At 38.8% G+C, this 17904-nt stretch overlaps 1 protein-coding gene across 2 annotated transcripts in view; it reads right to left on the bottom strand.

Moving 5' to 3' along the window:
- Nucleotides 1-3510: 3510 nt before the first annotated feature.
- Nucleotides 3511-17904, bottom strand: part of PPTC7 (protein phosphatase targeting COQ7) — a 38322-nt gene continuing 23928 nt past the window's right edge. Inside the window, exons 3-6 of one of the 2 annotated variants that reach the window (XM_025473910.3) lie at nt 14103-14301; nt 10437-10560; nt 8518-8647; nt 3511-7418 (exon numbers count right to left, since the gene is read on the bottom strand). In XM_025473910.3, coding sequence (XP_025329695.1) covers nt 7360-7418; nt 8518-8647; nt 10437-10560; nt 14103-14301 — 512 coding nt within the window. In that variant the 3' untranslated portion in view covers nt 3511-7359. Of the gene's footprint in view, nt 7419-8515; nt 8648-9105; nt 9195-10436; nt 10561-14102; nt 14302-17904 lie in introns of those variants that run through there. The other variant, XR_004809610.2, reaches the window with a different exon arrangement.

The raw sequence follows: 17904 nt of genomic DNA on the forward strand, positions 1-17904 counted from the left end.
ATCTGAAGTTCAAATTCTGTGAGACTCCCTCGCATATATAGGTGATAATTTCAGCCAGGGGTGTGACTGAAATCTCCTAGGGAGAGGGTACAGAGGAGAGGACTGCCATCATAGAAAGCAGTGGTTCTTATACCTGGGGCAATTATGCTCCCCGGGGGATAATGAGCAACATCTGGGGATTTTTTGGATGTTACAGTTTGGGGTGTGTGTGTGTGCTACTGACGTCTAGTGGATAGAGGCCAGGGATGCTGCTCGACATTCTCTGCTGCACAGCACAGCCCCCACAACAAAACATCATCAGACCCAAAATGTCAGTAGTGAGGAGATTGAAAAAGCCTAATTTGAAGGATGGGTAGGAGAGAGCCAGCCAGCTGAAAAGTCTAAAAGCAACCAGGAGAGTGTGGCATGAAAAAGGTACTAGAAGAAAGCATCAGAGTGAGTATCAAGTGGGATGAAGACCAAAAATGGTCATTGGCTTAAGGATATAGTGATTTTTGGTGACCATAGAGTCTGTGGGGGTGGGGTGGGGTGGTCAGCAGCTTTTTCAGATAGGACTGAGGAATAGAAAAATGAGAAAATGGAGACAGTGAATGTAGACAGCTTGACAGCAGAGGTAAGGGAGTAGTTGGGCGGGGGGCAGGATAAGGCTATTTTGTATTTTAAAGATGAGACACATTTGATTAAAGTATTGATATTCGTATTCAACAGAGGAGTGGCATGGGAGGGCCTGGGAGGCAGTGACAAGGAGGGAAGGATTGGCTATAGCTGGGAGTGGTAGCTTCAGCTACAGCAGGAGGGAAAGGGGAAAAGATGGATTAGTCAAGTAGGATTGCCACAGACTGTCTCTGGTCTCTTTGTCTCTTGCTGCCTTGGTGTGAGTTTTAATGGCTCCAGCAGAGGAGTCAGATCACTGATTCCAAACTGTGCCTTTTAGTCAGGGAAGGGTTTCATTATAGGATATGCTGTGCCAGTCATGAAGGTTCTGGGTGTTCCATGAACCATCTCACCATCAAAGTTAGGGAGACTACATGGGCCAAGTTTCTGAAAAGGGGCTGCTACCTGGAGCATCTAATGAGCACTAACTTTCGCTCAAATAAACAGTGGTTACTTTTTTTCCCCTCCAATTTTCTTGCATGTTCTTTGGAGCAGTTTCTTCTGACCAGCGAGAACACTTCAACCACCCTTTTGACAGTATGGCAACAGCAAGTGACAATGAAGAAGACGACATGAATAATAGCAGTTCTTCCACATTCTAACACTTAATGATGGCTGAATTGGCCCCCAGCCCATTTGCTGGCTCACTTGCACCTCAAACACATTTTCACATTTAGTCCATAAAGGTACTGTCTTGGACTTCCTTGATATGGAGGATGGGCTTCTGCTTTGCTAAACATCATTTTGTTAACAGCCATATCTAGAAATAGCTGCTTGTTAAGTGTACATATTTGCTTTGAATCCATTATGCTACTTGGAGGCAGAAGAGTGGTCTGTGCCGGGAAAAAGCTTATTAGAATTCTTCAATGCACATTCTCACTAGAGCTTTTTAGCATTTTCTTTGCCAGTTTTATAAAGGTATTTAGACTTTTTTCAGCAGCCATTTGGAGTGCATCAATATGGCCTGTAGTTCTGTGACCAATAGGTAGCTTTTGTATTTCATTACAAACATCGAGTTTTGGTGCTTTCAGACATAGTGAAATGCCGTAACTTCTTGTCCGTTGTTTTTTAGAATTTAAGATTTTTTTTAAAGGATTTTTTAAAAAGATTTTTAATTTATTTATGACAGAGAGAGAGAGAGATAGAGAGAGAGAGAGAGAGGCAGAGACGCAGGCAGAGGGAGAAGCAGGCTCCATGCAGGGAGCCTGACATGGGACTTGATCCCAGGACTCCAGGATCAGGCCCTGGGCTGAAGGCGGCACTAAACCGCTGAGCCACCCAGGCTGCCCTATTTTGTTAAGATTTTAAGTAAAATAATCCCTGGAAAAAAAAGGTCAAGAATAAAAATATTAGCTATCCCCCCTCATTTTGGAGTCTTTTTATATATTGTAAAATTTTATTTTCTAGCCTTAAGTGGTTCTGATTTTCATATGTGATTCTTATATTTCACAGTGTGATGCAGAAAATAATTTAATGGAATTGATGCCAAAAAATTATTTCTGTATTATCTGACATAGAGCAGCAACCTCCACTTTTGAGAGCCTAGGTTTGGAGTAAAATGAGACAGATGATGAATGTTTCTGTTCCTTGCCCCTTTAAGAATTAGCTTCTTGGGGATCCCTGGGTGGCTCAGATTTAGCGCCTGCCTTCAGCCCAGGGCGAGATCCTGGAGTCGTAGGATTGAGTCCCACATCAGGCTCCCTGTGTGGAGCCTGCTTCTCCCTCTGCCTGTGTCTCTGCCTCTCTCTCTGTGTCTCTCATGAATAAAAAATAAAATCTTAAAAAAAAAAAAAAAGAATTAGCTTCTCACCTGAACAGATTAAAAAATCTGGCACAAACCATTGTTACATAATATGATGCATGACTCTCCCTCCCCCAAACCTGTTTATAGTCAGTTATAACCTGACAAACTCCTGACTTCTGTAACATCTTTCTATGAAGTTTATGTGAAACCAATAAAGAAAATGTTAACTGGCAAGCAGTTGTACTTTACATTTTGTGAGGAATTCATACACAAAGGTGGCTGAGTGAATTAGTAAACTTTAGAACTGTGAACAGAGTTCTAACTAAAATCAGAATGAATTTGGCTCTTGTAGCTTAGTACTGAGTCAGAGCTACCCACAATAACCTAATAAAAACTCAAGTTTGTCTCAAAATGTTCCTCAATGAATGAAAATGGGCTTTCACTGAGCTTTTTGTGGAAATTGGCAATGCCCACATAATTTCAAGTCCTTCCATACTGTAGGCTAAAGATTTACATATCTTATGCTTACACTGATGATTAACACTGAATTTCACGTATTCCTGAAAACGCAGATGACGACAAGGAGAGCATGTATACCCGGGTAACTACAGGTCTCCTTGCAGAGGATGAAGTTTCTGGTTCTCACTGAAAAGGGCAGAGGTGTGTATGTAGGTTGTGAAGGCATCATCATCAGTAATTGCCTGGATGCAACATCAGTCTGGAAAAGATAGTTACAGTATTAAATGGCATAGAATTTGGGTTTTAGAATTTACATACAGAATGTTAAGTTTAAATGACATCAGTTTTTTTGTGGCTTCATTCCTTACCATTTGAGATGCAAAATCCTTATCAATTGGGAAAACATCTATATTTTACATTCAATAATCAGTCCATTTTGATGGAATTTTGGGGGCAACTAAACTGATGTAGTAAACCAGCTGGTGAAAAAGAGCTAAGGGGGATAAACTAATAAGACAGAAAATGATAGCTACGAAGTAAGGAGTCCCTGTTAGAATGATAAGAGGCTTGGAAATGAGGACGTGACAGAGACCCAACAGAATGTCTAGGGCTGGTGTCTTAGTTACGGTTCAAATTAAGAGGAGTTACACAGATTAGTATAAATACTATATTTATTAAATATCTTTACAGTTTATTTAAATGTATTTACAGAACTATTCCTGCATAAGTTATATTTCAGACATCCAATTCAGGTCATTGCCTCTTGGGTAAGACAAATAATGATAGTCTCAACAGAAAAAAGCAGCTCATTAGTATACACAAATTCAAATTTGCTTCAATATTTAGCCATCTTTGCCACAAACTACCTGCTAACTTAAAATTTTGACATGGACACTGTTGATTTTTAGTTGAGAAGTTCAATTTTGCAAAGAATATTTGTAAACAAATAGAATCCAAATGCTTTCTGCTTCATATTTTCAATTTTATAAGCAGATTTACATATATGTATACATATAAATTAAATTAACATTTATATATTGAGAAATGTGATTTTTTTCCAGGGAAATTGGATGCTGTAGCTTCTACCAAAGAGCGCTGGTATAAGGTGACAAGGAACCATGAACTTATTCGAAAGTACAAACATTTACAGTTCTAGCCAATCTTGTTTACAATCTCCAAAATGCTGAAAACTGACTCAGTGAATTCCCACAATTCCTGCCTTGTTACTCGATGTGGTAGGTTGGTGGTACTGAAGGCTACTGTTCTAGCCAGAACAAATGCAGCTGATAGGAGAGGAGACACACTCTCCCATCATGCAAAGCTTGAAATGTAGTTTCTACTCTAGACACAGCCCACCCCCACCCCCCAGACATGCATACCTGGAATGGATTCTTTTGTGATTTAGTACCTATCAACCATGTCAAGCCAGTACAGTAATTCAGGACAAATAACTGGTTTCCCCCACCCCCATTTCTTCTTTCAGTTTTTTAAGAGCCTATAGACTCTACTGTATTATCCATTCAGTAAATTTTTTGTGCGCAGGCAGCTTAAATTCACAGGAAGAAATAAGGTTCTGATATGTTTAGAGTGCACATTTTAAAACAGAATAAAATAAAAATTTCAAGCATGTGATAAAAATATTGATTTTTATAATACAGTATTGCTTTATAAATATAGATGGAAAAGCTATAAACTTTTACTGGTCTTTGGTGCATCCAGAGAGGGATAAATAATTTGCCATTTGTAAGTTAGAAATCCAAATTCTCTTTTGTTATAAAAGTCCAGTACATGAGGCAAATGTGTATGCATTTTATACTGCTTGATTTAAAATACAATTAACACACATTAAGTTCAGAATCAGACCCACCAAGTGGTATATCTCAGTCACACCCCACAGAGACTTGGATTCTGTGACCTGGAATATTCCAGTATGGGTCCAGCAGAGCCTCTGACTTCTGGGAGTGGAAGGAGAGTTACTTGTAAGCAGCACTCCAACTGATCATCACCCCTCCCACCCCCAACCCACCCCGGCGGTCATAAAATTAAGTGCATAAAATACAAAGGACAGGGCAAAAAGAAAATAGAGAAAGTATTTTGTGTCACTAATCTATGGGCCAGGTCCAAAGTCAGTTCCATTGTGAAACTCAGTTCTTGTCCCACTGTTTCCAATATCACTGACACAAACACATTGTTGATTTCTAATGGTCATTTCTCAAAAAAGCCAAAAAAACAAATAACTGAATTGATTAAATGAGTTGTGTAAAAGACCACCAATCTAGCGTTATAAAGACTGTTTGATGGGTTAATAAGAGCAGAAAAAAGCCAGTGACTTGACCAGCATTGCTCTTACAAGGAATTAAATGTAAGCATTGGAAAATTAATGCAAAATAGATCCAGATCATAAGGCGACGTACCTCTGACCAGATATAATTAAAAACCCAAACAAAAGAACTGAAATTGCCAGCCCAAATATAAATGTATTCCTTTCAACAAAACCCTTCTGGATGCAACTTTCTTTACTTTTTAAATACACAGAGACTGCAACAGTTTGTGCAAAATAAATACCCCGCCACTTGCCACTCACGCTTCCATGTTTTATCATAGCACGATGGGTACTCATTATTTAAATGGAGTCTCCCTCCACCCGTCCCTCCCCTCCCTGTCCGCTATTTTCTCTACCAAAGAATTCTGTTTTGTCAAGTTAGGGTAGTTAAGGCATTCTGACATGTAATTAAAGGTGATTCAAAATAGATATCTAACATTATGCCAATTTAGGAATAGTAGATAAATTACTGAACAGCTTACAAATGAATAACTCATTCTTATTATAAATGAAATGCCTGTTACAAGCATGATGCATTGAAATATAGTAATGACATGTACATGGTACATGTTAAACAATTTTAAATAAAACAAAAGCTTGACAGTTACTCAAATATACAGTACAAGTTCACAAAACAAAATCTTTTAAAACAAGTTGAGGTAACCTCAAACATAAGTTTTAATGCAATAAACCAGGGAATAAGTATCTCCTTGAGAGAAAGACACTTTCTGTATTCTCCTCCAGTAGATCCTCATCAGGTTTAATTGCATTCTCATCTATACACCAATGTTACCTGACTTATATATAAAACATGGCTTTAATTTAAGGATTTCTAAGTATATATTTTTTCTACCACCAAGTTAATGAAGGAAAAAAAAACTGACCCAAAAATATATATCTTTACAGCAGTCGACTTGTACACAAACCTTAAAAATAAGTTTGAGCTTGCAGATAAAGGGAGAACTGAATGCGGGGTAGTTTTATAAGGAAACTATACACTGCAAGATGGCTATTCGGAAACTGTAAACATTAAGCTTGATTCAGAAACCCCTAAATTTCTGTGTAGGGCAATGCAAATGTCAAATCATCCCTAGGAGTTTTCTTTGTGAACTCCTGTGCTGTTGCCACTGCCCACAGTGCTCTTTCCATACGGACTCCCTGAATTTGGTGCATGCTCTACGGATAGCAAGGCTAGTAATGAAAAGTCTGAGAGTGAGACTAGCAGTAGCAGGACCATCAAAACCCAACAAAATTCAGTTACAGCTGTCTGTTCTCTATTAGGCCTGTAGGGAGAGGGCTCCTGCACAGGGTTATTGTATCAGACAGCTGGGGGGAATTTCAGCCATAACATTACATTTCTTGGCTTTGAGGAGTTTTATGATCTTAATATTTCCACTGAAAAAATTTGGCAGGGAGTCTCCCCAACCCCTCCAGCAGATCAGGCCATCAGCCTGTGATTTGGACTAATCAATAAACTGCCAAAACTTTCCTCATCAGGAGCACAATTAGGCATATTTTAAAAACCAAAAACCATTTGCATCAACAAAATTAAACTGAATTTTTCTTCTGATTTGTAACAAAAAAGCTCCTAGGATGAAGATTTCATAATCCAGAGCAAGGTTTTAGAGCAGACTTATAAGCCCCTGAAAAATAGGAGTTTATAATGAAAACATAAAGCCACACCCAATCATCATAACAAAGACTGTATGTATAGTACACGTTTAACATTTCTTTTGATGATAATGTAAATGTATGTTTCTAGTAGATGTACCATAACATACAATTTGTGTTAGACTTTTAAAATTCCTTTTACGCATTATAATTTTGAATTCACTTTACCAACATCGCTCATTTTCAATACTTAAACCATTTTTGAAACATAATAGCCATGTTCGTGTTGAAAACCTCCATCCCATCATGAAAAAGGATGGTAAGAAGTGAAGGTCGATCTTCAAATCTTGCTTTTCTTCAAAATGGCTGGCAGATATGAGCTAGTGAATGACAGTAGTGGTTCTCCACGAAGATCTCAACCATGTCTCAAAAAGACAAGCAAAGGCTTTACATCACTGGCCATTGAGATCAGTGGCAAAGAAACATGGTCCTGCCAGCAGGATCAGCACACATGGCAGGGGAGAATTTGGGAAGATGAAAGGAAGGCCAGAGCTGACACTAAGGCAAGTCAGTCTGTATACTCAGCCACTATTGAAAGAAGGACAGTGATGTCATCTGGCTTTCCACCTAAAATGAAAATGAAAATGAAAATGACAATGTCTTCGTACATCTTAAAAGGAAAAGTCAATTAAAAATGTAAGCCTAAAAAAGTACTAAGAGGACAAATGCTTGCGATTCAGAGAGGTTTGGTTTGATCTCTAGTAGAAAAAACATATTTGATAAAGTGAAATAGTTTAAAAAAATTACATGTAACTTAATTATATGAAGTCTAAAAAAATCTTCACTGCTTCTTTACAACAGGCGCTCCATTAAAATGGCCACCATATCCTCTGTTTATAGCAATCACAGTAGAGACAAAATCTGGTTAAGATAAATTCTGCCTGACGAGAAAGTTACATGCTTCTACTGACAATCCTAATTTGGACAAACATATCTAATGTTTTGAAACTAGGAATAGTCTTGTATTCTAATCTGCCAAACAGCTATGGCATGTGCTTTTTTCTATTTTAGTACTTCCTGGAGGGCTAAGAAATGCTTTACATGTCATAATATTGTATCAGCAAGAAACTGACCAACTCCATGAGTTCTGATATGATAGCACCAACATGTCATCCCAGCTCTAAGACTGAGCTACTGGCCTGCTCCCAAAGTTACGTATCATTCAGTAGAGAGGAGGACTTAGGCAAGGACAGTTTAACATTGCTTCCCTCTTCAAAATCTGCTGTGGTAATTTGGCAGGCAAATATTGTCAACGAGTCCCACAAAGCCAGAGGAAGGGAGAAGTGAAATGTCAGACCCGTGAAGGGCAGAATGTTAAACTGTTAGGAATGTCCAGGGCCTCTAGGTGGACTTGGAGGCCTTCTGGGCTCAGGTCCAGGCAGTGCAGTGCTGGCAATAAAGGGCTTCAGGTTCCACCTGCTTCTACAGCCAATGAAGTTCAGTTCTGGAGGGCATCCTCTGTGGGGAAGACATGGTGACATGCACTTATTCTAATCCTCCAGTGTTAGGGCCTGCTGACCTTGCTCAAAGCTATGGGTTCACAGCTGGAACAGGACACGTCACCGTCTCACCCCAGTATGCTAGTTTACTGCACCACAGAGCCCAGAATACTCCCATCCTACTATGTCCCCAGTTAGTCCCTATAACCTTCCTAAGGAATGCTTACCTCTCACATTCAATCCGTTGTCACATGCAAATTGTGCAAAAGGTGACATATAATTTGGGTCATAGGCCAGCTCATGGGCTTGCTCAGCAATGCTTCTTGCCGTCTGTTGTATACTTTCATAATTGGAATTCTAAGATGAAAGGATGAAGGAGTTATTTTTACCAAAATGCCTCATATGATTTCTGCGTGTAAGTATACTTCTTGCAGATATCACTTTTTGAGACAGTAACATTTATCTAACCACAATTTCCACCATTTAAGTTATATTATAGTTAGAGAAGACATTACAACATTACATATTCAGTAAAATGAACAAGACCACAAGTGAGTGCTGCCTGCACAAGATGTCAATCGGATGTCACCCTTTGCTAGGATGGCCTTGGGTCCTAAAGTCTGGATTTTCATTTTTGCTTTTTTCCCCACTTGGAATTCTTAAGGTATTCTTGCTAAAATTGGATGGGACTGAAAAGGTGGATTTTGATAGCACTTTAGGGATGACCTCAAAAGTTTCCTTGTTTAGGAATGCAACCCTGGCCAACCATAATTTGCTCTTTGAGTAAGAGCTGCCAGTTGTCCTACCGAAAATACCTTTAGAATTTTATATCATGATGAAAGATTCTTGTTTAGCTGTGTAATCTTGAGTCATACCCTTATGCTTGCTGCTTCAACTTTCTCATCTGTAAAATGGGGATGGGAAACAAGGTCCATTTTAGCTCTAACATTCTAAGATTTGGGATAGTTTCAGTATAAATAATAAAAGGCCCCTGCTTCAATGTCACCTCCTCAAAAAGTCTTCCCTGCCCAATTTCTAAAATAGCAGCCCTCTTTATTCTCTGTTCCATTACCCTGCTTTATTTTTCTTATTTACTACCAACATTCACCATATATTTCTTTCTCTGTATTTTCTGTCTCCCTCCCCTAGAAATATAAGCTCCATATGGGGAGGGAATGTGATACTTCTACTTACCACCCCATCACCACACAGAGCACAGTATCAGCACCATGTAAGCACCTGACCTTTTACTGCATTCCGCAGATGAGGCACGACTCTGAGGATTTCGTATGCAGTCTTAATTAACCCTCAGCACAACCCTATAAAGTGGACCTGTGGTAACCCCCATTTTAAAGGTGAGGAAAACACTGCTTAACAATTTTAAAAACTTAAAGTCACACTGCTTAGTGGTAAGAACATAGGAAAACACTTATTTCCCCTAGAGTTTGTACTCTTACAAAGCCAGGAAAATATGGAAAAACTGGTTTTCACTTCCTTCCACTCTCTGTATGGGCCAAGTCTAAACTGTTTCATTACTGGTGACAGTTCAGATCATATCAAGGCCCCTAGCTGCCTGCTGCCCTTGGCTGGCTCTGGTATGGCGATTTCCTGTCTTTCCCAACCTCAACACCTGCTGGGTTTGTTAAAGAATGAGAGGAGAAAAAGACAATCAGGAGCCAATACCATTAAAAATACAAGAAATTGGGCAGCCCCGATGGCGCAGCGGTTTAGCGCCGCCTGCAGCCCAGGGCATGATCCTGGAGACCCCAGATCAAGTCCCACATCAGGCTCTCTGCGTGGAGCCTGCTTCTCCCTCTGCCTGTGTCTCTGCCTCTCTCTCTCTCTGGGTCTCTCTCATGAATAAATAAATTAAATCTTAAAAAAAAATACAAGAAATTTCTCATCTGGCCTTTCCTACCTTTACCACTTTACTATAGGTATGGGGGAGAAATCTCTTTTTCCCTCAAGTTCTCCAATTATGAATATTTCCATTTACAATTGCTTGAATGACCAGAACCATTATTTTCCTAAATTCTCAAAACAGTCTTGTCCAAAACTACAAAAAGAGATAATACAATTAAACCAATAAAACCTAGCTGCCCAGAGAGGGCCACTGTTTCCATGAACCAACCTTTGAGTTAATTACCTTTAATTTTTTTAGCTCCTGGAGAATCATATAATCAGGCATGTTGTCAAAAAGTCCATCTGTTGCTGTCAGGATAATGTCTCCTAACTGGACATCAAAAGATGTGCTATCAGCAGCATCCGGGCTGTGACAAGGACAGGATAGGGGCAAAGTTACGAGAGGCCTTCAGAGATAAGGTTCAAAGTTTTCAACAGGCACTAGGTTACAATGTAATGAGGCTTTAAAAAAGGGCAATTTATAATAACAGAATCAATAATAAAAACTAGTCATTTTGAAATTCCTAACCTTGAAAAAAATTAATTGAAGAATCTGATATAAATATTTCAAAAGCTTAACTAAAACTACTAAGTAAAACTGAGTTTGATGATTAGTCACATATGGCTTAAAAGAAGGAAGGGTTCTTTTCTAACACGCCTCTAAAGTCCTAGTAGAAATGAGTCTTTATTTCCTAATTCTTTACAGCCAAATTCCATCCTCTCTTATTCATTTTTCTACTCATCAGTTTCCCTTCAGGCTTGACTCTAGCTCTCAGGAGGCTGCAGCATAGTGGAACAATAGAGCACTCTGGAAAAGAGCCTGCAAATACAGATACTGTAAGAATTCACATGAAATACCTACACTGTATTTCTTACTATATACTAGTAATTACCAGTATTATCACAAGTGTATTATTACTAGTGTGGACTAGTAAGGCAGAATAAGGACTGGTCTCTCAGGGCTTAAAGAATGCTCACCACACATAAGTATTTAATTATTAGTGTGCGTGGCACATAGTAGATCTTGAAGAAATATCTAATAAAGGAAGAAAACAAAGTAAATAACCCTCCAAATTGTGTGGGAGGGGAACCTCCTTAATATATTGTTAATGAAGAAAGGAACTGTGTGTGTGTGTGTGTGTGTGTGTGTGTGTGTGTGTCAGGGGAAGATCCATAAATACAGATGCTTCTATATGCAGAGGATAATTCTGGAATGATGCAAGAAATAGATTGGCTGTCTCTGAGAGAAACTGTGTTGCTGGGGATGAGATAGGAGGTAGGTTTTTCACTACATCTTTTTGTATAAAACTTTAAAAAAGATAGATGGGAGATTTGTTTTCTCTAACACCTGATGAAAGCAGATACCAGAACTGGGGGGTAGGGAAGGGACACCAGGTGGGGAGAAGAGAAAAGATTGTATATTCAAAGAGTTAATGGCCCTCTCAAAGGCTGGTTCTCAGCCATTTCCAAAGGCTAGCTTCACTGAATCCAAGCCTCCAAGGTGAGGGAAAGTTGAAATATCTAAGTCTGCCTCAACCTATAATTAGGCAACAAGTGCAAAGAAAAAATTTACACACTGACCCAGAAAGGAGGAGCCAGAACCAAAGTACCCTAAACTTGACAGGAAGACCTCAAAACTTATGTAACTGACATGTTATAAAATATGTGAAGAGTAAACATAAAAACAGACAACCCACCAATGCCTACGAGAGATCTACACAAAGTACACAGAAAATTTTTGGCTCACCCTCTCTTGACTGAGGAAAGAAGTAGCGTTTAAAAGTTCTGTGATGGGCTTTGGCAAGGAACTTTCACTCACACATTTCTACCACAACCACTTTGTAAACACAGTTACTAAAGGAAAACATGTAAATTAAGGTTAAAATTATATTTTCTAGATAAGAGGAACTAGGTAAAATAGGATGTAAATGCTATCTTGCAGCAGAGGAAAAAGACTGTAAAGCTGATGGAAACCAGGTCGATTTCTTCTGTGGAATAAAGAAAAACAATACAAGATACTTCCCAGTTGCTCAGACTTTGGAAACAAATCAGATTCTAGCAGTTTAGATTAATGACCAGGTTGGCAGCGAAGTTCTATTTTATGCTGAGGTTTTTCTTCCCTAGGAGTGTCCTCTGCTATCCCGCCTGCCGAGGCTCGCTACCATTGGACAGTCTGTCCTCTTCTCCCAACACTCCCACCCATGAGCTTGGTGTTCCGCCAGCTGCAGTTTTGCCCATTTTGATTGAACATACTGTGCCGCTGGAAACTTTTGACTGCACTGAAACACGAGCTGAAGTCACATGCTCACAAGCTGTCTGTGGGTTCCAGGGAAGCAACCTCCACCTCACTGGCAGGCCAGGCAGAGTACTACCCTAATCAGATGGTCCCAAAGATAGTGTGTGAGATATGGCAGGGCAGCTCTAGCACTCAGAAGCCAAACAACAAGAATCAAATAAGGGAAAATTAAAACACTACTCTCTGTAACTGTTAGTTGAACCTGGTATCCACCAAGCCCTTGGGGTTTTGCTTTCTCCTCATTCCAATATGGCTAATATGAATATATATTACAGCCAACTGAAGAAGGGCCTATAGTGAAATATTCCTCCAGTTATGGTAACCTACCCTAACCTGACATAAAAAAAAATGCTTCCTTCTCTCTAAGAGTCAGCAATTGTCTGTCTTTCTCTTTCTTTCTTTTTAAAGATTTTATTTATTTATTCATGAGGGATACAGAGAAAGGCAGAGACATAGGCAGAGGGAGAAGCAGGCTCCGTGCTGGGACCCTGATGCGGGGCTTGATCTGGGGACTCCGGGATCATGACCTGAGCCAAAGGCAGATGCTCAACCACTAAGCCATGTCCCTCAACTTGATAGTTCTTATTAAGCCAGATCTTGAGTGCAAACTAAGATAAAATGGCAGTTGCCACTGCCGTTTTTAAATTTGGAATAAGTATTATATAATTAGGTATTCAGGATTGTCCATCAAAAGTCTATCGTTGGGCACCTGGGTGGCTCAGTGGTTGAGCCTCTGCCTTTGGCTCAGGGTGTGATCCCAGGATCCGGGATCAAGCCCCATATTGGGCTCCTTGCATGGAGCCTGCTTCTCCCTCTGCCTAGGTCTCTGTCTCTCTCTCTTTCTGTGTCTCTCATGAATAAATAAATAAATAAATAAATAAATAAATAAATAAATAAATAAAATCTTAAAAAAAAAAAGAACTATTAGGTAGAGACAGTAGGCACTTGCAAGACTACTTCTATTTTTACACAAGGTTCATTACCCATTTAGCAACATTTATGAATCACGGCAAGGTTTGTGCCAGGTCCTATAAAGTTGTTAAAGGCAGAGGAATAGGAGGCTGTCTTAGCTTTACTCTGTACTCTCATCTTAGAAAAGATAAACTGTAAAAGTTGATTCAAAAGAGTAGTTATTGTCTTGAAAATGTCTTGACAATTTAAAAGTTCTATGTGATGCATATAATAGGAGGCCCTGAGAATCAGGAAGTTATTCTGATAAATAAAGCAGATGTCTATTTGAACTCTTCCCTAATAACATATGCAAAATATCGTACAGGCAGTGGCATGCATGGACAATGACTCATTTCTCCAGCACAATTTAACAAATACAACCATATGTTGGTTTTGGTACGAAAAACTGATATTCTGTAAGCTTGAAGAGATTTTCAGTCTTGTCAAATTATTGGGTGTTTATTTGAATTCAACTTGGCTGTAGTAGCCAGCAAAATATCTTTCAAAGTCAAACTAAAAGGTCCTTTTGGTGAGAGTATTCTCGTTGTGCCTTCTTATCTCACATGACAAAAATGCCCATCTCCACTGTAGTTAAGAGGGATGGGAGGAGAATGCAGATGAGCCATGCCCTGCTCACCCTTAATGACCAACAGGGGAGATTACCTGTCACTCAGGACGACTCCTTCGGCTTCAGGTGGTGCAATTGAGAGCTGGAATGGAGTGTTGAAGTAATGCTGCTGCTCATCTGATCGGTGCACAACTTCACCACCCCTGACAACCAGAAAGCCTGAATCACCCAGGTTTGCTGTGTGTAAGCGGTGGCTAGTTCTGTCCAGCACCACGATGCAGGCAGTACTGCTACCTAGAAACAAAAATGATCTCCATTTATTTTCTCTTCCTAGGCTATCTTTGCATCCACATTTTGATTCCATCATCTCAAAAAGCAACATGCCACATTGGAACCTTCTTTGCCTGTCTTAGTCATGCTTCTATCTCCAACAAATAGCAACAGTAACCTGATCAGGGTCAACACGATGGGGTAAGAAAAAGGGATTTATTTATATTATATATAGTATGCAAGCCTCTGAAGTCTGAATTCTTCCATTTGGAAACATAGAAAACAAATAAAAATGGCTGGTATTTAATCATACTATTTCATTTCAGTAGTTCTATAATCTATGCCAAATGCTCAAAAGCATGTTGTGGAGATATTAAGTTTTAATACTTAAATGCCAGAATAAGAATGTTATGTTTTCCTGACATTTCTCATTAGTCACTGGCAGGAAGGCTTCTCTGCAAAATTCACTAAAATTTAAGACAGGGATATAACTACAATTTTTAACCAAATTTCCATCTGTTGAGGTCATGAAGAAACTTCACTGGAGACTCACTATGAAGTGACAAGACCAATTTTCCCAAGTAGCCTATGGAATCATCCTGTTCACTTTATAGAAACTACTGATGTTCAGAGGGAAGAGACCACATTCTAAGCAGAAAGCAAAAAGCTTCTGTGTACCTTTGTAGCCCACAGCTCACGTGACCTTCCCAAGACTGAAAAGCTGATGTACAACTAGTAAGACTGCTTTCAAGTACTAAAATTTAAACTTACACCTACAGAAAAAATGGCAAAGTAGAAAAATAAACAGTTCACCAAGAAGTAAATGTAAATGGTAAGTATATGAAAAAAATCATCATCATACTAGTAGCCATTTTGCCTGTTAGTTTAACAAAAGCCAAAAAAGGGTACTGCATGGTGTTGGCAAGAGTCCACGGAACATGCTCTTATTCCATGATGGCAAGAGAATAAAACTACACAGCCTTCTAAAGGGCAGCATAACTTTGAAAAAAGTGCATATCCTCTGATTTAGCAATTCCTAAGAAACAACTAGAGATGTAAACAAAATTAGTACAAAAACACTGTTTAAGATCAAGAAGAACTGAAAACAACCTCAACATCTAAAATTAAGGGACTGGTTAAATAAATTATAGTACATCCATGAAATAGAAGGTTATACGCTATCATATAATACTTGGGAGTATAGACTCGAGTCAGCCTGCCTGCATCTGAATGCTGGCTCTGTTAACTTACTAGCTGTGTGACCTGGGGCAAATTACTTAACCTCTTTGCACCTGTTTCCTCATTTACAAAATAGGGAGAATGTAAAACTAGCTCTTAGTGTTGTTTGTCAGGATAAAATTAGTTAAATCATATTAAACACTTGCAACACATAATAAGTGTTAGCTATTTGGTAGCCACTAAAATTGTTAGAGAAATATACTTGAAAATGGAAGATAAGTGAAACAAGTAGACATCAAGATAGTATTAAAGTTTTCTTAAATAAAAAGTATTATCAACTTAAACTGTACATCAAAAAAAGTAAAATTTAATGTAATTAAAAAAATAAATAAACCAACAGTAGGCAAAAGCTAAATCGTTAAGATGACTGTTAAAAGCAAAACAAAAGAAACAGGCTGTGGAACCAGCTGTGTTAAATCCCAGGGCTCCGTCGTTTTCTAGCTGTGTGACGGTGGGCAAGTCACTTATTCTTTCTAGGGCTCAGTTTCTTTCCAACAAAATAGGAAATAAAAGCAAAAGAACCTACCTCACGGGGCCTGCTGTAAGCACAGTTTCACAATTCCTATTACCATTATTATTATTTTTTAAGATTTTATTGATTCATTCATGAGAGACACACAAAGAGAGGCAGAGACATAGGCAGAGGGAGAAGCAGGCTCTCTGCGGGAAACCTGATGTGGGACTCGTTCCTAGCACCCCGGGATCACGCCCTGAGCCAAACACAGATGCTCAACTGCTAAGTCACCCAGGAGTCCCCCATTACCATTATTCTATGCACAAACATACATGAAAGAAAAATCAGGGAGCATAATCACTAAAATATTAGTAGTCGTCTTAATAGAATTATGGAAAATTTGTTATTAATTTTCCTTGATGAAAATGTGTAAAATATAAAAACACTTAAATTTAAGCATTTATCTCATCACAACATTCAGAAATTCCATTTTCTTGTTATCTAACCTGATAGCCTAATGCTAAGCTATCTAGTCTCTACCCATCAAACATCAGAGAAAAACACAGTACTGTAACTAACTAGTGCCAGATAACCTGCTGCATAGCTTATGTTAGAGGTAAGATCACCAATTACCCTTCCTTCCTAACTCAATGCACAAAAACTCTAATCATTTTTCATTAATAGAATCACCACACAAAAGATCTTCTAAAGCTGATGGGATTAATCTGAGGAAGAAAAATGACAGATAAGTAGCAGAGCCCTGAAAATCCTGGGGCAGGAAGGACTTGTGTTGATTCATTATTACTCACTGACATACTCAGGCTATCATTTTGCTACCCCAGTGGCTGTCACCGTCACCCACTGAGTTAGAGTCAAAACGGTCCTTGTGAATGACACAGCTTTAATATGCAAAGCGGCACCAATGAAGGCAAGTTCAGCCTTATAGAATCATGTAGGCTTGGAGTGTATACTCCTCCTCTGCCTCTTCAAATAATTGCAGTGTGCACATGGCTAAGGCCCTGAGAGCCTAATACTGGGAGAAGAACTCATTATCCTTATGTACTTAGAGAGGAACAAGCAGGAAAAGAAGAAAAGAAGTGTTGAGAACTACAGTGTCAGATGTTCAGACCATTGACCAATACAGAAAGGAACCCAAAATGAAAATATTTTTATCACTGGGCTCTAATTTTGTAAACTGTGAAACCTTTTGTGCAGCAGAGAAAGAAGGAACCTTATTAGGATTGACCCCTCAATTCTTAAGATATATTGGCTCCATAAGATTTAACTCCATTTAAGGGTTTCTGATGTCAATCCAGATCTAAAAGCAGCAAGAGATTCTCAAGAAATATGTGGTTGACCTTTATATTGGAATTGTGTTATAGGCTTTTTTGCAATTGCAGATTAAAAGAAAGACAACTTAATCTTGTAAAGTTATCATTTGCAATTATATCTGAGGTTCAATAAGGCTGTTTTTGCCAAAAAATGCTTTAGTTACAAACAGGTCAGAGGTATGTGTGTTAGGTGAGAGAAGTGTATATATGTCAAACAGTAATGAAGGATTATTTCAACATGTCTTTTAGGAGAAAAAAAATGATTATAATATTCAGCATAAGAAAACTTCTATTAAGTCCTTAAATTTATTTTAAGATTTCCAAACTACATGAGTGTAGACAGGAAAGGAAGGAGGGATAAGGAAGAAACACAGCAAAAAAGGAAGCTTTCAAAGTGCAAAATTAGGACAGGTGTTTTCCAACTGCTTTTTCAGTAAATGGATAAGGGGGTTGTCAGCAGAGAACTCATGGGAACATGTGAGAGCTGGGACCCAGAATCTGTGTCTATAGGCTCTTTGTTAGATGTAAGACTATTAGATAGTATTCTACAATGTCCTCTTTCCCTCAACATGTTTCTGAATATTGCCTGAAGCTTTGAGTTGT

The sequence above is a fragment of the Canis lupus genome, chromosome 26 (genome assembly GCF_003254725.2).
Source record: "Canis lupus dingo isolate Sandy chromosome 26, ASM325472v2, whole genome shotgun sequence".
Lineage (NCBI taxonomy): Eukaryota > Metazoa > Chordata > Mammalia > Carnivora > Canidae > Canis > Canis lupus.